The sequence below is a fragment of the Carassius gibelio genome, chromosome A2, assembly GCF_023724105.1.
Source record: "Carassius gibelio isolate Cgi1373 ecotype wild population from Czech Republic chromosome A2, carGib1.2-hapl.c, whole genome shotgun sequence".
Classification (NCBI taxonomy): domain Eukaryota; kingdom Metazoa; phylum Chordata; class Actinopteri; order Cypriniformes; family Cyprinidae; genus Carassius; species Carassius gibelio.
In genome coordinates, this window is record NC_068372.1 from 3,708,845 (window position 1) to 3,734,766 (window position 25,922).

Here is a 25,922-nt window from a genome sequence, read left to right on the forward strand (position 1 = left end):
TTTTCAATTCATCCAAATTATAAACATTACGTAAATTTAATTTTGTGAATACGGATGCTCCCTGTAACCTCTCAAAAGCTGAAGACATTAGTGGCAAAGGATAGGTGTTCTTTATCGTAATGTTGTTCAGCTCTCGGTAGACAATACAAGGTCGCAGAGAACCATCCTTCTTACCCACAAAAAAGAATCCCGCCCCTGCTGGAGAAGAGGAAGGGCGGATGAACCTCGATGCCAAGGAATCAGAAATGTATTTCTCCATGGCCTCCCTCTCCGGAATAGAAAGAGAGTATAGTTTGTCTTTAGGCGGAGACTTAGTGCCAGGTAAGTCTCTGCCTAAAGACAAACTATACTCTCTTTCTATTCAACGTAGGGACAATGCGGAGGAAGAGAAGCAGCACAAGACTTACTGAACACCTCCTACAGGTCCAGGTACTCTGCGGGCACGTTTGATAACACCATGTTCTCTTTCTGAAAGTCAGAAACAGGCACAACAGGACAAGCAGAAACCAGACAAGACTCATGTCAACTTTCACTCCACAAAGTGACAGTGTTGGAACCCCAATCCACTCGTGGATTTTGTTTGATTAACCAGGGGTGACCTAAAACAATGGGAGCTACGGGGGAGTCCATGAGGAAAAAGGATATGGTTTCACAGTGGTTGCCTGATGTAAGCAGAGTTATGGGTTCGGTATGGTGGGTGACGTGTGGCAGTTCCTGGCCGTTGAGCGTGGTGACATGGATGGGATGAGACACAGGCAGGACAGGAATGTTCAGGTGACGTGCAAGGAGTGAGTCAACGAAATTACCTTCGGCTCCAGAGTCCAGAAGGGAGTGACAGTCGTGAGTGTGATTCTCCCACCGCAGTTTCACCGGAAGGAGAGTCGATGATGTAGTTGAGGACTTCCCAGCAGAGATCCCACCTGATAGTAGCCTCATCTTTACTACCAGGCTGGCTCTTTTACTGGTCAGGAATAGATCTCCCACTGCTGATCCATTAGATTGACGCTGTGATGGATGAAGTCAGACAGTGAAGTGGTGCTTGCTGCTTCCATGATGATGAGAGTGTTCTGTGCTGATGACAATTAACAGAGATGCCCACAAACTAATCAGTGCAGACGCATAACACACAAACTTCACCCACAAAGTGCAAAACCCAGAGATCACGGTTTACCAACCGTGACAACGTCCCAGTTTCCTGTTGCTGAAAAATAACCTGTACATGTAGGAAACAGTCACGGCTTGTATCAATATTTGATATGCAGTTATGAGAGAGGGAGAGCAGTTATATTAGGCACGTTCAACTTGAAGCAGCGCTGCACAGAATGATCACCTGTATGACATCTAAGTTCTGTGAGAGCGATTCGAATGCATTGGATATTGGCTCGTTTGAGATGCGCCTTGCTTCACCTGAAATGTAGGCGAGAGTAGGCGGATGCAGCAAGGTGAGGGGTTAAAAAAGACCTTTAAAGTCAGACACTTCCTGAATCTCGCTGTTTTGTTGCCCGGGAATGTCAGCAATGGAGGAGATCACGTTCGCGTTTTTCACCACAGACAAAGTAGATGTAATCTAAATACCACTGTTTTGTCATCATTTTCAGATCATGTCCATGCAAGTCAAAGCTGTTTTGTAGCAAACACTCTTCACAATTGCTTCCCTTGTTTTAAGCCAGACCCAGACACTTCTCTTTATTAATTCACACAAACATACAACAGAATAAAGTTTTAATTCTTAACTTCACTTGTTGTGTTTTGTTTTTGTTTAGTTTGCATGTAAATATAAATAAATAAATGGGTAATCTAATTCTTAAATAAAGAGAAAATGTATCAGTCAACATTCTCAGCCAATGAGCATGAAGCTTTGTCGTCATTCAGTCGTTTCCCATCATGCTTTTGATCAGCGCAGTCGGTGAAGAGCAACTGCGCTCGACTGCTTAATCCGACACAGCCACCTCTCCGTCGCGAGAGTTTTTTGGGACACGTCAGCATGACATCAGAGCAAGGCGGACGTGACTCGTACACTTTCTAACCGGCATGCATCTCGTCGTGATCACCACTGATCGGTTCTGCGCAAATTTAACTAATCTCAAACAAGCCTTATGTGTGCTCTCTTATTGCTCTTGCTGTACTTTAATGTCATACAGTGATCCTTCCGTGCGTGCAGCAGTGCTTCAAGTCGAACACGTCTATCAACTTCGTGCGATTGCTTCTGGAATTCGCAGGTGGTAAAATCGTCCAGGGCAAGATTTGAGGAACCCTGTGATATGTTATTTCAGTGACAGAAGTTCAGGTGCAGCAATAATATAACAAAGAGAAAGGAAGAGACTCTTTTACATCTCACAGTCATTGATTTATCATTTTGCTCAAAGAACTGCATTCACTGTCATTTTGCTCTGTTCTGGTTCATCAACACATTTTCACTGATGATTTATAATCTATCCAAAACCCAGGATAGAGCGGCTGAGTGAATGTGGTCTGGACTGTGTGGATGAGGCTCATTGTGTCAGAGACGCTGTAGAAGGACAGAGTTCCTGCTCTGTGATCCACAAACACTCCTATTCTACTGATGATGGGAATCACAGGGAGATCAGTCTTTATGTTATTGTGTCTGAATGAGCACCTGGATGGAGAGCAGAACAAACTCCAGGAGTGATCATTACGTCCAAACACACACTCATTGCCCAATCCCTTCCTGCTGATGCTCTTATATGACACTGATATACACACACCGTGATTCCCACTCCACTCCAGCTCCCAGTAACAGCGTCCACACACACTCTCTCTACACAACACCTGAGACCATTGATCAAATCTTTCTGGATGATCAGGATATGGCTGCTTTTTGCCAGTGTTTGTAATCGCTCGATTCCTTTCAGACAGATGGAGCCATTTATTCACTGTGTTCAGATCCAGACTGAGCTGATGGGAATCTGATGGAGATAAAAAATAAAATAAATAATAATAATATATATATACAGAATTAGGAATCTGTTAGATCTTTTCATGTAGAGAACTCTTCATGTTCAATATACAGTTTTTCTGCTGGTTTTCTTACTGACTTACATTGTAGGAAGTCCTTCCTGGTTCTGGGAACAATATTGGTGAATGTGACTGTGGAAATCAACAGACATGAACAGTGTGATTCTCATGATCCTGTATCTACTCATAACACATTTCTAATATGATGTTCTCCATGATATGAGATGATGATGGACTGGTTTCTGAGAGCAGATGAATCTCCAGGACTTTACCTCTGTCTGAGATCTTCTTGAGCTGCTCTTTACAGAAATCCTCCAGTTTGTCTCTCAGCTGATGGACAGATTCTCTCAGAGAATCAGAAGAGAAGAGAGAACTGAAGAGATCGTAATTTCTGTAGTCTGTAGTTTCAGGAGTTGCTGAGAAAGACTGGAAACTCTACAGAAAACAGAGAAACACTTTAGATCACAGCCTGCAATATACTGCTGTCGTCGATGTATAATATGGGTTGGTTAGAGACAGGTTTGGTGATACGGGTTGGTTTAAGGTTTGGTAAGGGGTTCAACAACTGTACAGGGGTCAATTTTATTACTATATGGGAACACAATTCAACCTGTTTGAAAATGTTAGCTGAAATGTTAGTGAGGTTTTGAACTGTTGGTGGTTCTAGTGGTGTTTGACAGCTAAATACATCTTCCAGGAGAAAGAGATGAGAGGAATGATTCCTAAGAGATTTCCAGAGCTGAAAGCTGTTTGTAAGCAGCGTCTCTTTCAGAAGAATATGATCAGATGAGAGTCTGACTGATGATTATATAATAAGACACTCATGAACTGTTTCTCTGTGAGTCTCTGTCACAGCAGGATCTGTTCAAGTCCACTCTGATCCTGTTCTTCTAGATCTGTGTTACCTGCAGGAACTGGATGTGATCCTGTGTGTGTGAAAGCTGCTCCAGCTCAGCGTCTCTCCTCCTCAGATCATTGATCTCCTGCTCCAGTCGCTCCAGTCGTTCTTCAGCTCGACTCACTGCAGTCTTTTCCTGATCTCTGATCAGTCGTATCAGCTCAGAGCGGCTTCTCTCAATGGAGCGGATGAGCTCAGTAAAGATCCTCTCACTGTCCTCCACTGCTGTCTGTGCAGAGCGCTGTTAGGACACACAGTGATTCAGCTTCAGTGAGTCTGAACTGAGACGGAGACAAACTTCTCTTCTTCTCCAGACTCACCTTATGAGACTCCACAGTCTCTCTCAGCTGCTGGAGATCTTTCTCTCTCTGCTGGATTCTCTGCTGGAGCGACTTCTGTGTCTCCTTCAGCTGCTTCTGCAGGACAAACAGATGATCGTCAATCTCACAAAAAACTACTGGCTCTAAATCATCATGTGAACAGATGAATCCAGTAAAAGAAAAAAGAACTTAGAACTATTGGCTGTAGGTTAAAACTCCAGAAGAGACAACTGAACATTTACCACCATTGAACATTAATTAACATGAAGATTAAGGCCTGTTTCATAATACAAGCATAAGTATCATAAAAATTAAAATGACACAGACGTAGAGATTCACACTGACAGTTCTGTGTTCTATACAATTAAGATTAGCCTCTACTTAGAAAGTGATCTATTGGATCACTACAGTGAGTATTAACTAGATCATCATGAACTCTAATTAATCTACACAGAACCAAGGCAAAATAAACTCCAAATTGAAGCTATAAATGACTGAAATCATCTGGATTCAGAAAGTGTTTGTCTGTCTGTGTAAGGTAAACAGGTAAACAGGTAAATTTAGCTCAGAGGGAATCAAGGGAATTTGAACAGAATCACTGTTTTACGGCTGATCACTGAGACAGCGATTCACTGAACAGATATTAATATCCAAAGTATAGTGAAAACACTATTAATGTAATGATGAGACAGAGAGATTCGGATCCATGTGCAGAACTTTTAATGAGAATGGTCAGACAGGCAGTGATCAGTAACGGCGTCAGGTATGTGGGGATAATCAGAATCGATAACAGGAACAAGCAGATGTCGGGGGCAGGCAGCAGAGAATCAGAGTCGGTATAAACAATCCAAGGTCAGGTACAGAAGGGAAACACAAGGAAAACGCTCGGAAATGTCAGACTGGCTAAACAAGACTTCGCAGTGAGTGAGAGTGAGTGTGCTGCTTATATGTGTGTGTAAATGAGGTGCAGGTGTGGCAAGGAGATTGATTGAGGAATGATGTGCAGGTGTGGCAGGGTGATTGTGATGCAGAGACTAATGGGAAATGTAGTTAGGGTGTGGTGCAACAGATAAGAGCTGCTAGAGTCCGAGTGACATCTGGTGGTGAGTGTGGAATAGTCCTGATTGGAGTGCCCTCTACAAAAGTTCATGGGCACTCCATGTAATGATCGTGACATAGCCCCCCCACAAAGGAGCGGCTTCCAGACGCTCAAAACAATCTAGGAGGGCGGTGGAGCGGAGGCAGAACAGGGGGAGGGACGGAGGGCCAGGTCCATGAGGAAGTGGAGTGGTCGAGGACTGGGGCAGAGCAGGCAGAACTGGGCCTAACATGGAGATCAGGAGTCTCTCCTGGACCTGACATGGGAAACAAGGGCCCTTCCTTGGCCTGACAGAGGAAACAGGGACCCGCCGTGGGCCTAACTCGGGAACAGGGGTCCACCAAGGCAGAGCAGGTGGCGTGGGAGCCCACCAGAGCGGAGCAGGTTGAGCTGGAGCCCACCAGGGTGGAGCAGACGACCACCACAGCTGAGAAGAGGGGACAGAAGCCCACCAGGGTGGAGCAGAGAACCACCACAGCCGAGATGATGGGGCAGAAGCCCACCAGGGCGGACCAGACGACCACCATAGTTGAACAGACATGACAGAGGCCCACCAGGGCGGAGCAGACGACCACCACAGTAGAGTTGATGGCACAGGAAAGCAAATCTGGTCAGGTGGGACTGAAACAGTGAACATAAACAGGTTAATAGCGGCCTCCGTGGCCATGATGAGATGGTAGCTGGCCTCCGTGGCCATTACAGGACAGACGGAGAGTTGGTGTATGGTCCCCGTAGCCCTGACCGGAATGAATGACAGCTCATTGACGGCCTCCCTGGCCGTGACAGGATAGGACGAGAGCTCTGAGTTGTGACGAGGCTCTGGGAGTTCGGCTGAGATGTGACGAAGCTCTGGTAGATCTGTGGTGATTTGACTGGGTTCATGAAGATCATTGGTGACTTGACTTTGCTCATGAAGATCATTGGTGACTTGACTTGGTTCCTGAGGATCAACTGTGACTTGACTTGGTTCACGGAGGTTAATGGTGACTTGACTTTGCTCATAAAGATCATTGGTGACTTGACTTTGCTCATGAAGATCATTGGTGACTTGACTTGGTTCCTGAGGATCAACTGTGACTTGACTTGGTTCACGGAGGTTAATGGTGACTTGACTTTGCCCATGAAGATCATTGGTGACTTGACTTGGCTCACGGAGGTTAATGGTGACTTGACTTTGCCCATGAAGATCATTGGTGACTTGACTTGGTTCACGGAGGTTAATGGTGACTTGACTTTGCCCATGAAGATCATTGGTGACTTGACTTGGTTCACGGAGGTTAATGGTGACTTGACTTTGCCCATGAAGATCATTGGTGACTTGACTTGGTTCACGGAGGTTAATGGTGACTTGACTTTGCCCATGAAGATCATTGGTGACTTGACTTGGTTCACGGAGGTTAATGGTGACTTGACTTTGCCCATGAAGATCATTGGTGACCTGACTAGGTTCTTGGAAATCAACGGGGACCTGATCACCGGTAACTAGCCCTGACTCTGGAGGGTCCACTGGGAACTGACTCGACTCTGGAGGGTCCACTGGGAACTGACTCGACTCTGGAGGGTCCACTGGGAACTGACTCGACTCTGGAGGGTCCACTGGGAACTGACTCGACTCTGGAGGGTCCACTGGGAACTGACTCGACTCTGGAGGGTCCACTGGGAACTGACTCGACTCTGAACTGTCTGTGGAAACCTGAGGCGCCTCTGCTTCGGGTACTGCCTCTGGAACGGCCTCGGGCACCACCTCAGTAACGGCCTCAAGCACCGCCTCGGCCTCTGGAACAGCCTCGAGCACCGCCTCGGCCTTCGGAACAGCATCAGGCACCGCCTCGGCATCGGGTGCCACCTCGGCCTCCGGAACAGCCTTGGGCACCGCCTCGACCTCCGGAACAGCCTCGGGCACCATCTCGGTAATGATCTCTGGGCTTTGAGGAGCGCTAGACACCTGTCTCCTCCTCCTCCGCCCTCTATGGTGGCGAGTCGGTGGCACCTGGTCTGGAGGCTCAGTCGTTGAGTCGGCCATCTTGTGCTGTGGCGCTGGGCTGGCAGCCATCTTGTGCTGTGGCGCTGGGCTGGCGGCCATCTTGTGCTGTGGCGCTGGGCTGGCGGCCATCTTGTGCTGTGGCGCTGGGCTGGCGGCCATCTTGTGCTGTGGTTCACAAAACTCCAACACAAAGTCAATAAACTGTCCCAGGGTCCAGCTAGGGTCTCCCTCCGGTAAACTCAAGCTTACCCTAGTATCAAGACCACTCCAGAAACAGTCCTTTACCAGTTCCTCATCCCCAGGAAAAAGCTGACTATACTAAATGAATTCCTCCACAAAGAGCTCAATTGGTCTACCATACTGAAAGATGGAGCATAGCACCTTTATAGGGTTGCATGAACTGTTTGCTGACTCCATACCTGGTCTGGGGTTCAAGAAAGCTGCTGGATCCTGGTTTGGCGAAGTCTTCTGTAATGATGAGACAGAGAGATTCGGATCCATGTGCAGAACTTTTAATGAGAATGGTCAGACAGGCAGTGATCAGTAACGGCGTCAGGTATGTGGGGATAATCAGAATCGATAACAGGAACAAGCAGATGTCGGGGGCAGGCAGCAGAGAATCAGAGTCGGTATGAACAATCCAAGGTCAGGTACAGAAGGGAAACACAAGGAAAACGCTCGGAAATGTCAGACTGGCTAAACAAGACTTCGCAGTGAGTGAGAGTGAGTGTGCTGCTTATATGCGTGTGTAAATGAGGTGCAGGTGTGGCAAGGAGATTGATTGAGGAATGATGTGCAGGTGTGGCAGGGTGATTGTGATGCAGAGACTAATGGGAAATGTAGTTAGGGTGTGGTGCAACAGATAAGAGCTGCTAGAGTCCGAGTGACATCTGGTGGTGAGTGTGGAATAGTCCTGATTGGAGTGCCCTCTACAAAAGTTCATGGGCACTCCATGTAATGATCGTGACAATTAATTACCACAGTAACAAGATCAGCAGTTTAAGACATTACCTTGTAAGCATGAAACACTATGACTTTCATGAACTATGAAACACTTTCAACATGAACAGTGTTGGGGCTAGTTACTCAAAAAAGTAGTATATTACATATTACATATTACTCTCAAAAATAGTAATGCCTTACTTTACTTTATTACTCCCTGGAGAAAGTAACTAGTTATATTAATAGTTATATTACTAGTTACATCTTTTTTTCTTAATTACTCTATGATTGCCTGAGATGCATCAGATGGAGGGAGAACATACAAAGGAGGAGTGTTCTTTAGGGTCTTTATCAGTGGCGGCTCCTGCCAATTCTCTATTAATGAGGATAGGTCACCCATTCAATTGATAAATTAACGGGTAGTTAAAGATGTAAAGGGAACCGAACTACTATAGTATTAATTAAAAATAAACTGACATTAGGAATCAATCTCTTGCACTCCTTATTTTTCTATATCCGTGTTAACACTATTCAGCAGCATATGAAGACTAACACCAGGATGTGGTTTTTCCAAAAAATACTTTTTACTTTTCGATTTCAGTTTAATAAGAAATAATTGAAGTCACATAAATCACTGTATACACAACTCACTTATATTACTACTGCTCGTCAGTACACCTGTTCTCTAATCAGCGGTTAATTCCATCAGGTGCGTGATTTCACATAGAGCAGCTGTTACTACACAGAGCCGTTATTAACTGAGAAGATGCGCAAATCCACGTTCATTTTCAGCGTTTATTGGCACAGTTGTATGAACATATGGTTCACGCACCTGTTACGGTTCACGCACCTGATGGAATAAACCGCTGATTAGAGAACCGGCTTTACTGATGAGATGCACTTTAACGAGCGGCCGATCGTGATCGGAGCACCCCTACAAAATAATTACTGAATCTCCACCCGTCGAAACTAACTTTCTGTTGCTGGGAACCTTCCTCTGAAAAAGAGCTTGCCGTTGTTGACGCTTCCATTTTTCCCCATCTGTCTGAGCGTGCCGCTCTGCTGCCGGCTGTCGACCAATCAGTGATGGTAAATGATACCTCGTACCAAACCCAGACCAATCACTGTTCCATTCATGCCCTCCTCCCCTTCCCTTCTGTTCTCTGTGTTGTGTGCCTTGTGTGTGATGAAGGTGCTACTGGCAAATGTAACGCAAGTAACTAGCTTGGGAAAACTGTAATAATATTACCATTTTCAGACGAGTAATGCCTTACACTACTAGTTACTGAAAAAAGTAATATTATTACAGTTACTTTGTAACGCGTTACACCCAACACTGAACATGAATAAGGCTTTTTTAGATGAATTAGATAAAAAGACATATAACACATAGTCCGACCTATGGAAAATCCCCCAAGCTAGGCTCAGCTTTCTGATCAGAGCAACCTATGTCACCTTGCCTTGTCCCCGAAACCTCCACCAATGGTTTGGGGCCGAAGAGACATGTTCCCTTTGTAACACCAGCAACGCAAGCCTCCAGCACATCCTGTCGGGCTGCACGACGGCATTGTCCCAAGGCCGCTATAGGTGGCGACATGACCAAGTACTGAAAAAGCTGGCAGAGGTGTCAGAGTCATGCAGAAAGGAGGCGAATAGTAGACCTTCCGCTCGAGGTTGGCATGCCATCCAGTTCGTGAGGGCTGGAGAGAGCATCAGACCCTCCCGCCAGAGAGACACAGCAAGGCTCCTCTCACCGGGAAGTGAGTGGACTATGAGGGTCGACTTGGGAAGGCAGCTCCAGTTCCCCAGGGAAATAGTGGAAACATCCCTGCGGCCCGACCTCATAATGTGGTCAGAGACTTGCAAGACCGTCCTCCTCGTGGAACTCACTGTACCATGGGAGGGGGGTGGGGGGGTGGAGGCCGCGTATGAGCGGAAGCGAGCCAAGTACTCTGATCTGGCGACAGAGTGCAGGGAGGCGGGCTGGAAAGCCGTTATCTGCCCTGTGGAAGTGGGGTGTAGGGGCTTTGTAGGTTCCTCAACCGCTCGCCTACTCCGCGACATGGGATGCACAGGAGCAAGGCATCGGAAAGCCATGAAAGAGCTGGCAGAGGAGGCAGAGAAAGGCAGCTTCTGGCTGTGGCTAAGGAGGAAGGAGAATGTTTGGGGGGCAAACACCTAGGGCATCAGCAGGGGGTGGCAGGGAGAGATCCCTGCCATCGCTCCGCCACCACGAGACGTACTGGGGTTAAAGGAGCGAAACCTCGATGAGTGGTGGTCCCCAGCTGACGACCCGCTCAGGCTCACAAAAGTGTTCAGTGAGGTGCCATGACACACAAGTTCAAAAGGCACCGGAGGAGGTGCGTCAGGCAGTGATGCCCAGCAGGAAAACCAACACCTGTATCTTGATATGCACAATCTGGAGGAATCCAGTGACTACTGTGAAAGGGCAGTTGGCATCCAGGGAAGTCTGGAGGACAACCAGGAAAGACTGGATGACCGCAGGAAAGTCTGCACCGGGAGTGGAAGGCTAGTTACCTAACCCACTAGTCCCACAAAAGGGACACCCTGATCTCACTACGAAAACGAATAAGGAAAAACAGCCCGAAGGCCCTCCGAGAGGCGGGATGGAAGAAGGGCCAAGACTGACGGCTTTCCCGGTAACGACTGGAACGGATACGGACAAAGATTCTAGGATCACGAGAAGACGCAGGTGTGGGTGGGAGAAAGAGACCACCTTCAGAGGGTTGCGGATCCACCAGGGTAGGAAGAAGTGTGTAGAGGGAGGCCAACAGCAACATTGCACTGCAAACGCAGGTCAGACAAGAGGAACCCAAGGCCAGGTCGCAAACCACAGCGCTGAGGGATCCACCGTTGCTGTAGAAAGGCAGGTGGAGGACACAGGAGGGCCCGTGATGGACGCCAATGCCTCTGAGAGTGGCACTGACGAAGACACACACAGAGCACAAAGCAACCCCAACAACCGCGAGCAAAGCCATAGGACAGAGAGGAAAGAACCTGGAAGGAGGCAGATGGTCAAGTGGCCAAAAGCTAATGAAGTGGCGGTCTGGCAGAAGCTGGACAAGGACCTCAGCCTGATCCTGGAGCACTCATTGCATGGCCAGGTGGAAAATAAGCTGAACCGCATCGGAGACATCCTGTACGATGAATGCATAGGCAGACTCGGAGTAACAGCTGGAAAGCGGAGAGCTTGCCCAGTGCAGAAGGGGAGGAGGGAGAGGGAGATCGGACAGTTGGTGAAGAGGCGACGTCAACTCCGGAAACAGTGGAGTAAGGCAAGCAGAGAAGAGAAGGAAGGCCTGAAACCACTGTGGGACGAGGTGAGGAAAGAGCTTGCCGGCCTACGGAGGGCAGAGCGCATCCGTAAGCGCAGAAGGCGGAAGGAGAAAGAGAGGAGTAACTTCTTCAAAAATCCTTTCAAGCATGCCAGACAGCTGCTAGAGGATAAGAGAAGCGGAAAGCTGGAGATTACCAAGTCTGAGCTGGAGAACTACATAAAGGAGCAGTACAGTGACCCAGCGAAGTCAACTCCGCTGGCATCCCCTGGGTATGTTCCTCGCCCAGCTCCCCCAACCTCCCTCTTTGACGCTGCCCTCCCCAAACTCAGCGAGGTAACAGAGGCGGTCCAGAAGGCAAGAACAGCCTCAGCCCCAGGCCCTAACGGGATACCATACAAGCTGTATAAGTACTGCCCGGGGGTCTTGAGACACCTCTGGAATCTGCTGAGAGTGGCTTGGAGAAACAAAGTCATCCCGTCAGAGTGGCAGAGAGCTGTCACAGTTTTCATCCCAAAAGAGCAAAACTCCAGCACGATCGGCCAGTTTAGGAGTATCGCCCTCCTGAATGTCGAAGGGAAGATCTTCTTCTCCATCCTGGCCAAGAGGTTGACCAGCTACCTCACAGGAAACGGGTACATTGACACCAGTTGCCAGAAGGCAGGTGTGCCAGGCTTCCCAGGGTGTGTGGAACACTCATCAGTGATATGGGAGCAGATCCAAAGGGCGAAAAGAGAGAGAGGTGACCTGCACGTATTATGGCTCGATCTTGCCAACGCATACGGGTCAGTCCCCCACCAACTCATCGAGTTCGCCTTGGACTTCTTCCACGTCCCAGTCGATATTAGAGCCCTGGTGGCCAAGTACTTTGGAGACCTCCAGATGTGCTGCACCCACCAGGACTTTACAACAGGCTGGCAACAGCTGGAAGTAGGCATTGCCATGGGATGCTCAATCTCGCCCATCTTGTTCATCGCAGCCTTTGAGATCATCCTCATAGGGGCTAGGAAGATGGTCGGAGGAGTGAAACTGCCGTCAGGACAAAGGCTACCAGCAGTTAGAGGTTACATGGATGATATCACCACCATACTCCAGACAGCAGCATGCACAACAAGGCTGCTGAAGAGGATTGACGAGCTTGTGGGCTGGGCGAGGATGAAGATAAAACCATCCAAGTCACGCAGTTTGTCGATCAAGAAAGGAGTTCGAAATGACAACACCATCTTTGTCGCAGGTGGTGAAAATATCCCATTGGTGAAAGATCAACCTGTCCGTAGCCTGGGTCGTACCTACACAGCAGAGCTCTCAGACAGGCAGATGGGGGAGACGGTGAGGAAGCAGCTCGCAGATGGCCTGGCCAAGATCAACCGAAGCCAACTCCCCGGAAAGCACAAAGTGTGGTGTTACCAGGCCATACTGTACCAAAGGGTGATGTGGCCACTGAAGATGAGCGAAATCCCCTTATCAGTGGTAAAAAAGATGGACGGGCTGGCAAACTCGTTCATCAGGAAGTGGCTGGGACTACCAAGATGCTTCTCGGAGGTAGGCCTCTTCGGGAGGAACACGCTACAACTACCACTGTGATCCATCAGCGGGGGATACAAGCAAGAGAAGGCTCGGCTGGTGCTGGAGCTGAGGGAAACCACTGACCAGCTGGTGAGAGCAGCGGGCACCCAGATAAGAACGGGAAGAAAGTGGAAAGCCCAAGAAGAGGTCGACATGGCAATCGCTAGGCTGAAGCACCGCGAGGTGGTTGGCAGAGTCCAGGAGGGTCGAGCAGGCCTTGGGAGGGGCGATGTTCCCTTGTTCTGGTCAAAGGCTTCCAAAGAAGACCGGAAAGCCATGGTGGTGGCGGAAGTGGCAAGAACTGAGCACGAACGCCTTAACGTCAAAGCTGTGTCCCAGGGCCAGCAAGGACGTTGGACGTCATGGGAAGGCCTCACAGACAGGTCCATGTCATGGTCCGACCTATGGTAGATCCCCCAAGCTAGGCTCAGCTTTCTGATCAGAGCAACCTATGACACCTTGCCTTGTCCCCGAAACCTCCACCAATGGTTTGGGGCCGAAGAGACATGTTCCCTTTGTAACACCAGCAACGCAAGCCTCCAGCACATCCTGTCGGGCTGCACGACGGCATTGTCCCAAGGCCGCTATAGGTGGCGACATGACCAAGTACTGAAAAAGCTGGCAGAGGTGTCAGAGTCATGCAGAAAGGAGGCGAATAGTAGACCTTCCGCTCGAGGTTGGCATGCCATCCAGTTCGTGAGGGCTGGAGAGAGCATCAGACCCTCCCGCCAGAGAGACACAGCAAGGCTCCTCTCACCGGGAAGTGAGTGGACTATGAGGGTCGACTTGGGAAGGCAGCTCCAGTTCCCCAGGGAAATAGTGGAAACATCCCTGCGGCCCGATCTCATAATGTGGTCAGAGACTTGCAAGACCGTCCTCCTCGTGGAACTCACTGTACCATGGGAGGGGGGTGGGGGGGTGGAGGCCGCGTATGAGCGGAAGCGAGCCAAGTACTCTGATCTGGCGGCAGAGTGCAGGGAGGCGGGCTGGAAAGCCGTTATCTGCCCTGTGGAAGTGGGGTGTAGGGGCTTTGTAGGTTCCTCAACCGCTCGCCTACTCCGCGACATGGGATGCACAGGAGCAAGGCATCGGAAAGCCATGAAAGAGCTGGCAGAGGAGGCAGAGAAAGGCAGCTTCTGGCTGTGGCTAAGGAGGAAGGAGAAGGTTTGGGGGGCAAACACCTAGGGCATCAGCAGGGGGTGGCAGGGAGAGATCCCTGCCATCGCTCCGCCACCACGAGACGTACTGGGGTTAAAGGAGCGAAACCTCGATGAGTGGTGGTCCCCAGCTGACGACCCGCTCAGGCTCACAAAAGTGTTCAGTGAGGTGCCATGACACACAAGTTCAAAAGGCACCGGAGGAGGTGCGTCAGGCAGTGATGCCCAGCAGGAAAACCAACACCTGTATCTTGATAAGCACACACACTCACACATTCATACATGTTGCAGGAAGAGAGAAAGAATGAGTTTACGGCCTATGCTCTCAATGTCAAATGCAGAAATATTAATCCATGCATTTATGACTTCAAGGTTAGACTATTGTAATGCTTTATTGGGTGGTTGTTCTGCACGCTTGGTAAACAAACTACAGCTAGTCCAAAATGCAGCAGCAAGAGTTCTTACTAGAACCAGGAAGTATGACCATATTAGCCCGGTCCTGTCCACACTGCACTGGCTCCCTATCAAACATCGTATAGATTTTAAAATATTGCTTATTACTTATAAAGCCCTGAATGGTTTAGCACCTCAGTATTTGAATGAGCTCCTTTTACATTATACTCCTCTACGTCCGCTACGTTCTCAAAACTCAGGCAATTTGATAATACCTAGAATATCAAAATCAACTGCGGGCGGCAGATCCTTTTCCTATTTGGCGCCTAAACTCTGGAATAACCTACCTAACATTGTTCGGGAGGCAGACACACTCTTGCAGTTTAAATCTAGATTAAAGACCCATCTCTTTAACCTGGCATACACATAACATACTAATATGCTTTTAATATCCAAATCCGTTAAAGGATTTTTAGGCTGCATTAATTAGGTAAACTGGAACCGGAACACTTCACATAACACCGTACTTTCTACATCATTAGAAGAATGGCATCTACGCTAATATTTGTCTGTTTCTCTCTTGTTCCGAGGTCACCGTGGCCACCAGATCCAGTCTGTGTCCAGATCAGAGGGTCACTGCAGTCACCCGGATCCAGTACGTATCCAGACCAGATGGTGGATCAGCACCTAGAAAGGACCTCTACTGCCCTGATAGACAGCGGAGACCAGGACAACTAGAGCCCCAGATACAGATCCCCTGTAAAGACCTTGTCTCAGAGGAGCACCAGGACAAGACCACAGGAAACAGATGATTCTTCTGCACAATCTGACTTTGCTGCAGCCTGGAATTGAACTACTGGTTTCATCTGGTCAGAGGAGAACTGGCCCCCCAACTGAGCCTGGTTTCTCCCAAGGTTTTTTTCTCCATTCTGTCACCGATGGAGTTTCGGTTCCTTGCCGCTGTCGCCTCTGGCTTGCTTAGTTGGGGTCACTTCATCTACAGCGATATCATTGACTTGATTGCAAATTAAAACATACACTATTTCAACTGAACAGAGATGACATAACTAAATTCAATGATGAACTGCCTTTAACTATCATTTTGCATTATTGAGACACTGTTTTCCAAATGAATGTTGTTCAGTGCTTTGGCGCAATGTATTTTGTTTAAAGCACTATATAAATAAAGGTGATTGATTGATTGATTTAAGTGTGAAATCCCAAGTTTACATCAATATGTGAAAGGAGAATCTCATTGATTGGGAATCTGATCTAGAGAGCGAACTGCCCCCTCTCCTCTCTCCATTGCCTCCACTGGTCTCGTCCAGCCCGCCTTCATCCATGGTTCCCTCGTCAAGCCCTGAGGGGTCGATTCTGCAGTGCCTGCCTTGATCTGGAGTCAACCCTTCTCTGGTTTCGCCTCATCCCACCGTCCCTCCGTCTCCGTTAGGCTCCTTCATCCCCTCGGCTCCACCTCAGTCCTCTATCGCTTCAGTCTCCGGCTCCACCTAGTACCGCCGGATCCTTCCAGTCACCCTGGTTCTTCGGCTCTCCGTCTCCGCCTCGGACTCCTCCACCACCTGCTCAGCTGCCGTTGGTCAGCCCCCTAGAGTCAGCGGCCATTCCTCCTCTAAGGCTCCTCCCTCCATCGTCTCCTTAGTTTCAATCTGCTGGCCCCCACCCGGGTGTCTGTCCTCCTCCTGAGCCTCCTCCCTAGTTCCCACCCATTCTCTCCACATGTTATTTCCACAGTACAGGGTCGCATCAACCGGGAGGGGGGAGTAATGCCCCGGACTCATTATGTTGCGTTTCCCTCCATGTGTTCCATGTCCCGTGTTGATTGTCTCATTCCATGCACCTGTGTTGAGTAATTATCCCTACAATTTAAGTTCATGTCTTTGTGTCTCTCCTCTATCGGGTCTGCATTGTCCATACATGTGATATTTCTTGCACCCATGCTGGATTACCCTTGTATTTCAAGAAATTGAAAGATTGTTTATAGTGCTCCTTGTCTCCTCGTTCTTGAAGAATTGACCGAAGGTGAGTAGGCAACTATTGAATCTGTTAGTGTTCTTCTTCTTTCGCTTTAGAAGTCTATGGCAGGCAAAAGAATGTGCATGGTGAAAAGCTGTAACATTTGGAACACCGATAGAGGACCGTCTGAAAATTAACCACACCAAATTTGGAGTCTCTAACTCAAACCCTCTAGCACCACAACTTGTCCAAATATGGACTCACATTTGTAATAGCTTTACAAATAGCTAATAGCTTTTGAACTGTAATGGCTAGAAACAACAGTGATCTGAGGTTAGCTGTATAACCCCTCTGGTCGTAACCACCTCATTCTTGTTCCGAGTGGGACTCAAACCTGGGTCTCCAGCATGAGAGACAAGCGCTCTAACAAGGACACTAAAGCACTTGAGTTCAGGGGAGTGAGGTTTACCTGTACAGCACTTACCAGCTGGCCTCCGTTACATCTACACAGTTTCAGCACAGTGCCACCTACTGGTCCAGAGATAGAAAACATTTTTGCTTATAACTTATAACAGTTTGGCCAAAAATCACAAGACCTCTGCATTCAGAGCAGCATGCAGAGTCAAGTGGTACCCAATTTTCCAGGTCGTCCAATTAAAAAAATAATAATAATAATAATAATTTTAAAAAGTTATATTTTACAAATGCATTGGTATATTGTTACAAAACTTTGTATGTGTCTTTAGCACCATGCCCTGAAAGTACTCAAAAAGATTCTTTGAGTCATGCCAGGAATATTGATAACAATTACAGTATGCTATAACTGGCCAAAGTTCCTTATTTCTTTTTTTTTTTTTTTAACTTACTAAAAAAAAAAAAATGTGACGTGATATACAGCCAAGTATGGTAACCCATACTCAGAATTTGTGCTCTGCATTTCCTGTTGTTAAGTGATGACGTAAGAAGTGCTGTTTCCTTGTCCAAGCCTCAACTCGCTTCACTTGAGAATACGACCTCAGCAGCAGTTTGAGCACTGTTTATTCATATTAATAATTTAAGCTAAACGCTTTCAAACTTACGGTATACACTACAGTCTCCGTGTTCACAGCATCCCAAACACAAATAATTTGTATATATATTTTTTATATTTATATTTTCATTGTCTGCCTATCTGGGACTTCGGTATGGAGTTAAAGGTTAAGATTATAACTTTTTCACTAGTATTGTATTATAACATTGTGAGTTTATATTAGCACCTTTTGTTGTTTTCTTGTGGTAACTGATAGAGAAGGAAGCGATGCTACGTGACGTCAGACTTAACAAGCGAATAACCCATCCAAAGTGCACACATTTGATTATTTTATTTGGAATGACAAATATTGATTAAAACAACAGCATCCAAATATTCACAAAGAGCCTATTATGTTTCACCTGACAATAAAGACAATGCAAGTTGCAACCACATTCAAAAAGTAGGCTATGGATAAAGATGACATCGTCTTCTCCAAACATGCCGACTGCCTATAATTGCTGACACAGAACAATATCTGGCTGTTTGCTTAGAGGTCTTTTTACTAAGTCCGGCAATCTGCAAGCCTCTGACACATAATCTGTGCACATGTCCCAAGCTACCAAAGATAAGAATAATCAGTTTGATGTTGTAACCACACACTGCCAAAGCATTTGTTAATGACTGATACTTTAACATTTTCTCAGAAAAGCACAAATCCATGTAAAGATCAAAACAACAGCCCACTTCCAGAATCAGAATTTTCTTAGAAAGTTCAATGATGACTACAATGTCCGGAGTGTTTGGGTTTTCCCTGAGAACACTTCTAAGGGAGCTTATATTATTATCATTCAAGTTTAAAAACCAGCTAGTTTTAACAGTTTTGTTTGTATGTATTGCACTTTGTCCAGATACTTTGCGCAGTTCTTGAGCTGTTATGTTTACGATGCGATCGTGACGCGCGATGTAAAGTCCTTTAAACGCGGGGCATCCATTCAGTATGTGCGCTGTGGATTCCTTTATCTTATCGCTGTGTAGTAAACAGAATGGTTCGTGGTGTTTTGGGAACCACAAAGAGAGGTTGTATTTGGTCGGGAGAGTTTGCAGCCGAGTTTAATAACAAATTTAAGAATATTTTCGTTGATGGCTGAATTTTGTAACGCAGAGTGTGAGACTGTATGATCCGCGCTCTGCAGGCATGCAAGCTTCCTTGAAGATGCAGGTTAACCCAGTAATCACGCTGTTGTGCTTGAAAGTATTGGAGGATTTCATACCTGCATGTCCGACTGTTCAACCTCTCGCTGGTTCCAGTGTGATGGATAGACGCCTCAACATACAACATATTTTTTATCAATGTGGACATTAGCAAACAGATGATGAATCTTGGAAAGAGCTATATCTCGAACGGCCTGGAGTTTCATACAGGTTGGTAGAGGACACTGATCTATCAAGTCTAGTCTGCTGGAGTATTCTTTGCAGATATAACTGACTTGCTCGTGCCATTCTCCTGCAACATTAAACTTGTGTCCTAAATAATTATATGATTCATGTCTTGAATAAACTCTGATCGTGCTTCCAGCGATTGTGAATGATGGAGGCTGATCACTCTTGGCCTTATACCATCTATTCCCCCCGCTGCGTCGTTCGTAGAAAACCGCACATTTACTATTCTTCACCTCGAGTCCAGACCATTGCAGAAAGCGGTCGGTGTATGACAGCATGTTGGTAATGACGTTCTCCTCTCTTGATACTATGAGGACGTCATCGGCAAAAGCCTGAACTGGGTTTGGAGATGTAATACCAGGCGGGGCAAGGAGACATAGCCATTTCAGCCAGTTGTTTAAGGCCAGTATGAAGTTCACAGCACTCCAGGGACATCCCGTCTTAATCCCAACTTCAAGTTTAACAGGTTTCGTTAATTGATGTCCGCAAATCACTTGTAGAAATGAATTGTCATGTACATTCTTGACTATATGTATGTACTGTTCCGGCAGTTTTATTTCCTCAAGGGATTGAAGCATTACACTATGTGGTAAAGAGCCAAATGCGTCTCGAAAATCGAGAAATACCGCATAGAAACGGGAGGATTGATGTTTAAAATCATCGATGGCAGTCTTCAAACAGAATACGTGCTCATTCATTCCCTGCCTCTCAATGTATGCCTTTTGTTTTATTGACAATGTTCCTGATTCCACCAGCCAGGGTAAAATTCGGCATAAAACACACTTCATAAATACCTTATGTATAGTGGGGGGCAGTGATATATCTCGCCAGGTGGAGGGATCTTCTGGAATGTTATTCTTTTTGGGGATCCTATATATAATAGCTCCCTTCCAAGAATCGGGAACTTTCCGGTTAATTAAACAGACATTAAAAATCTGAGTTAATGTCATTGTTGAAAATTGTTTTGTTGCCTTGAGCACTTCATAAGTCACACCGTCTGCACCACATGCTTTGTTGTTCGGGAGACTACACAGCACGCTTGAGATCTCCTCTGCGGTGAAGTCCGAAGTAACGGGGGCATATTTCGGGTCCTCCAGGTCGAGAGCGCCGCACCATGGAGGACTGCCCATCTGTTGGTATAACTCTGCTGGTTGGCATTTCGCAGCATAATACTCATAAACTTTATTTATATCATTTATCGCAGGAGGGGGGTCTGGGTAAGTGCTTTTGTTTAGAATTATATCTATTGCCTTACTCCAACGGTGTTCCCAAAGATAGGCTAGTTCGTTTCCGCTTACCACTCTGGGTTCTCTCATACTGTTGGAATTTGTGGCTTTGTTGAGCGCCGGCTGGATGGTGTCCCGTACGAAGCGCAGCTGCTGATTTATCCATTCACTGAGCGTCTCTGAGTCGGGCCTCGGTGAGAGTGCTTTACAGAGGGGGAATTTCCGAAGGATTCTTACGGTGTATTTTAGCAAAGGTATTCCTAATGGTCTCCCATCTCTGTGAGTTGCTGTATAAGATCCATTTCTGTAGTATACTCCACATAAGATGGTTATAAGTTTAGTCCAGTAATGTGGGTTAGTTCCGGTGAATTGTATTGTTTGTCTGTCATTAATTTGTTTAACATCCAGGGTTTTCCTGAACTCTCTCTCCTGTGCCTGAAAGCACATCCACTCTTGGTCAGAAAGTGGGCGATTGTACTGTTCGAAGTTTGCCCAGGTGGCATACAAATGTTTACTTTCAGGACAAACATTTGTCGGGTCATGGATTCGCAATCCGATGTTTTGGATTTTACTGCTTTTTAAAGCAGCTTTGTATGTAAACTTCAAGGTTGAAACCAAGCACATTGTAAGTAGTCCTGATAATAACATAACTGGCTCTTTCTGCGTTTTCGCCGGCAGCTACGACAGGTGTAGATGTTAAATTTTTAGTGCAGCGGAACCGCGTGTGAACCTGCCGCCGCCATGACACACACACACACACACACACCAAGCCTCAACTCGCTTCACTTGAGAATACGACCTCAGCAGCAGTTTGAGCACTGTTTATTCATATTAATAATTTAAGCTAAACGCTTTCAAACTTACGGTATACACTACAGTCTCCGTGTTCACAGCATCCCAAACACAAATAATTTGTATATATATTTTTTATATTTATATTTTCATTGTCTGCCTATCTGGGACTTCGGTATGGAGTTAAAGGTTAAGATTATAACTTTTTCGCTAGTATTGTATTATAACATTGTGAGTTTATATTAGCACCTTTTGTTGTTTTCTTGTGGTAACTGATAGAGAAGGAAGCGATGCTACGTGACGTCAGACTTAACAAGCGAATAACCCATCCAAAGTGCACACACAAACACACACACACACACACAAACACACACACACACCATTAGCACACACCCAGAGCAGTGGGCCTTGCTCAAGGGCACCTCAGTTGTAATATTCTCTCTAACTCTCTAATCATTAGGCCACGACTTCACACTCTTCTTAACAAATTCAACCCAAATTATCTTCAGACCATGCTGGAAAAAGTAATGAACTTTGCGTTGATAGGCAAAATGGTTAAATATACCGCATTAAGAAAATTGATGGCATGGTGCCAAACTTCATCTGAGAAGCTTTGACATAGTGACACCAAGGATTATTTGTGTCATTGTCACCTCATACTGACCACACCACATCAATTTGATAACAGCGCCACCTATTGGTCAAAATTGAACATATTATCTAATCATATTAATAATGCTTGAAGTTTGAGTAAAATCACCCTATTTAATTACTCAATTTCGTGTTCAGCCTGACCCTCCCTGCCATGCCTGCTCCTCTTTCTGCCTCTGTTGTGTTTGATCTTTAATTGCTTCTTGCAGCTATATTCTATAATTGCTTTTGTACGAAATGCCTTCAGCGACTACTTCTTTTAAACTAAATGAATTATTTTCTCTCTCATCATGTGCAATTTGTAATTTATAAAAAAAAAAAAAAAAATTTAACCTGAGCTCAAAACCCAGCATAATACAAAAATAAATAGATTAACAATTTTCTACAATTCTACAGGAATACCTTATTGAAATATATCCTTTAATGAAGTATATAATCAATTACATTGTCATCTATGTGAAAGGAGACAAATTATGATTTTTTTTTTTTTTACTCTAATGTAAACATGGACAATATTGCATTTAACTGTAAACAGTAGAAGGCTGTCTTTTTTTTTTGTTTTTACCAAAAAAAAAATTCTATCTGAAGAATATATCTAAATTACAACCTATGCTCTCAATGTCAAATGCAGAAACGTCAGTTAATGCATTCATGACCTCAATGTTAGATAATTGTAATGCTTTATTGGGTGAACAAACATAAACTAGTCCAAATGCAGCCGCAAGAGTTCTTACTAGAACCAGGAAGTATGACCATATTAGCCTGGTCCTGTCCACACTGCACTGGCTCCCTATCAAACATCGTATAGATCCACTTCCTCTGCATTCTGAAAACTTTGGCCATTTGATAATACCTAGAATATCAAAATTAACTGCGGGCGGCAGATCCTTTTCCTATTTAGATCTAGTGTTGTTGTCACTGATGGACTGTGTACGGTCTACTGTCCATGTCCAGAAAGGTAAGAAAAACAACATCAAAGTAGTCCATGTGACATCAGACGGTCAGTTGGAATATTTTGAAGCATCGAAAATACATTTTGTTCCAAAAATAGCAAAAACTATGACTTTATTCAGCATTGTCTTCTCTTCCGTGTCCGTGTGAGAGAGAGTTCAAATCAAAGCAGTCTGGATATCCGGTTCGCGAACGAATCATTTAGTTCACCAAATTGAACTGAATCGTTTTAAACGCTTCGCATCTCTAATACGCATTAATCCACAAATAACTTAAGCTGTTCACTTTTTTAATGTGTCTGACACTCCCTCTGAGTTCAAACAAACCAATATCCCGGAGTAATGCATTTACTCAAACAGTACACTGACTGAACTGCTGTGAAGAGAGAACTGAAGATGAACACCGAGCCGAGGCAGATAACGAACAATAGACTGACTCGTTCACGAGTGAAGAACCGGTTGCATCGGTGTTCGGATCACCAGTAGTTCTTTCGGACAGTTCGATTCAATAAACCGGTTGAAGAAAATGGTTCACTGGTTCTTTTGCTCTCGATGTAATGGCGTCATTGGCGATGATTGCCCTTGATTCAAGCCTTTGGTTTACCCGCGCCCATAACACTAGCACAGAATCAGTTCAGAATCAATCACCAAAAGAATCAGTTCAGTTCAGATGCTCTGTGTCGGTCTGCTTCACGCTGAATCATACATGCGCAGTATCATCAGCTCCTCGGTTCACGAATCCGACGCATCTGACAGAAATGGTTCTTGACTCGAGAACAAGTCAGTCTTAGTTCATTATCTGGCTCGGTTCGGTGTTCATCTTCAGTTCTCTCTTCACAGCAGTTCAGTCAGTGTACTGTTTAAGTGCATGAATTACTCCGGGATATTGGTTTGTTTGAACTTAGAGGGAGTGTCAAACACATTAAAAAAGTGAACAGCTTAAGTCATTTGTGGATTAATGCGTATTAGAGATGCGAACCGTTTAAAACGATTCAGTTTGATTTGGTGAACTGAAGGATTCGTTCGTGAACCGTTTATCACAAACTGCTTTGATTTGAACTCTCTCTCACACGGACACGGAAGAGAAGACAATGCTGAATAAAGTCGTAGTTTTTGCTATTTTTGAACCAAAAGGTATTTTCGATGCTTCAAAAAATTCTAACCGACCCTCTGATGTCACATGGACTACTTTGAAGATGTTTTTCTCACCTTTCTGGACATGGACAGTAGACCGTACACACAGCTTCAATGGAGGGACTGACAGCTCTCGGACTAAATCTAAAATATCTTAAACTGTGTTCCAAATATAAACGGAGGTTTTACAGGTTTGAAACAACATGAGGGTAAGTTATTAATTACATAAATTTGCTATCTGGGTGAACTAACCCTTAAAGTGTCAGCAATATTTCATCACTGTCTAGTGTTAAATACCTGTTTCTCTGTCCTCTGTGCTGCGGCTGATACAGTCTTGTGGTTTTTATGTTCATCCATCGTACACAGCACACATATACACTTCTGATCAGTGCGACAGAAAACCTCAAGGAGCTTCTCGTGTTTCTGACAGATCATCTCCTGCAGTCGTCCAGTGGCTTCAATCATTTTGTGTCTCTTTCCTCTAAAGAAGCTCTCATGTTGTTCAAGGTGACTCTGACAGTAAGAGTTCAGACACACCAGACAGGACTTGATGGCTTTGTGTTTTCTTCCAGTACAGACGTCACACTGCACATCTCCAGCTCCAGCAGGAACAGCACTTTGGAGTTTGGTCTTCTTCAGTTTCTCCAGCAGTTCAGCAAATAGCAGGTTCTTAAATAAAGCAGGTCTTGGACTGAAGTTCTGTCTGCACTGAGGACATCTGTAGACTCTCTTCTGATCCTCCTGATCCCAGCAGTCTGTAATACAGCTCTTACAGTAACTGTGTCCACACTGGATGGTCACTGGATCCTTCAGGACATCCAGACACACCGGACACAAGAACTCATCCTGAGAAAATCTGGCTTTTGCCATTTTACTGCATGAATACAGAGACACAACACACAACCACAACAGCTCGACTACACGTAAGTTTTTCCCCCCAGAAATGATAAGCTGAAATAGTTTCCTGCTGTGTGGTTGTGTGACGTGTGTAAAACTGGACTGTCTGCGGGACAGTTTCCTCATTTCCGCTCCTGCTGAGTTTAGTTTTAACACATCCGGCTGTTATTAAAGTAAGTGCAAAGAGTTAAGTTGGCGATTCAGTTGTTGACTATAGTTGATTCAGGTGTGTTTAATTAGAGATCAAACTAAACTCTGTGAGAAAGTGACTCTCCTGGTCTAGGACTGGGGAACACCAGGGGAACACTGGGGCTCCAGAATAACATTTAAGACCAGTTACCTGTTTTTTATTTATGATAATACATGTTTTGTGTCTTGGAAATGCACATTAGACAGGAGCTTGAGTTGACAGTAGCAGTAGCTTTTGACAGTAGCTGTAGCTTGAGTTTGGATACAGAAGTAAATGTATTTCCATTAACACAAAAAGAGCGTTTAATTTTAGCAACTAATTTTTTCTAACTGAGAAATCTATTCTACTTAAATTAACCACAGGTCTTCTATGGTATCGTATATAAAGCTCATGAAGACCACAGTTAAAAAAACACATGACGCATATGACACCTCACTACCACGCAAAAAAAACAACAATACGGTTTCTATGGTATCTAGATTACTTTATGGTATTTAGTCTATAAACACATTTGTGAAGTATAAGTACAAATGCACAAAACTGCAAGCTTATAACAAAACTCTCTGTAATTTGGCCCATTTTCCATTATTACCACCTTACTACATTCAAAAGACCTACATGTCTACATTGATAATATAATACAATTTTATATGAATATCCTGCATTTCTGTGTTGCCCTGAAAAGCTTTCTTCATTCATCTGCGTTGGCTGAGATAAACATTGGTAAAGTAAAAGATGTTTAAAATGAGGATTTTGCTAGACCATAAGACTGTGTATCAAGCCAAGCCATGGTATTGTATTTTATACACCTTAGAAAATGCCAGCTTAATAGAGAAAACAGCACTTCCTGTTATAGGAACAATGCCATAGAGGGTAGATATGCTTTATGGAAGTGTCACATTATTCAGAACAGAAAGTGTTAATAAGAACCTGACTAATGAATAACTGGATTCAGCCCAATGTTAAACATGCTGCAGACAACAGCATTGACCAGCATTTCTCCTGTCAAGCCATTTTAATTTACA

At 45.4% G+C, this 25,922-nt stretch overlaps 1 protein-coding gene across 1 annotated transcript; it reads right to left on the minus strand.

The window, feature by feature from the left end:
• Positions 1-2,255: 2,255 nt before the first annotated feature.
• Positions 2,256-24,712, minus strand: LOC128022089 (E3 ubiquitin-protein ligase TRIM16-like). The gene is made up of 6 exons (XM_052609328.1): positions 24,108-24,712; positions 4,195-4,290; positions 3,882-4,115; positions 3,249-3,411; positions 3,061-3,108; positions 2,256-2,927 (listed from the first exon to the last, which is right to left on the minus strand). Exons 1-6 carry the CDS (start codon positions 24,678-24,680, stop codon positions 2,404-2,406), a joined length of 1,638 nt encoding a protein of 545 aa, XP_052465288.1. The 5' UTR covers positions 24,681-24,712; the 3' UTR covers positions 2,256-2,403.
• Positions 24,713-25,922: the final 1,210 nt, after the last annotated feature.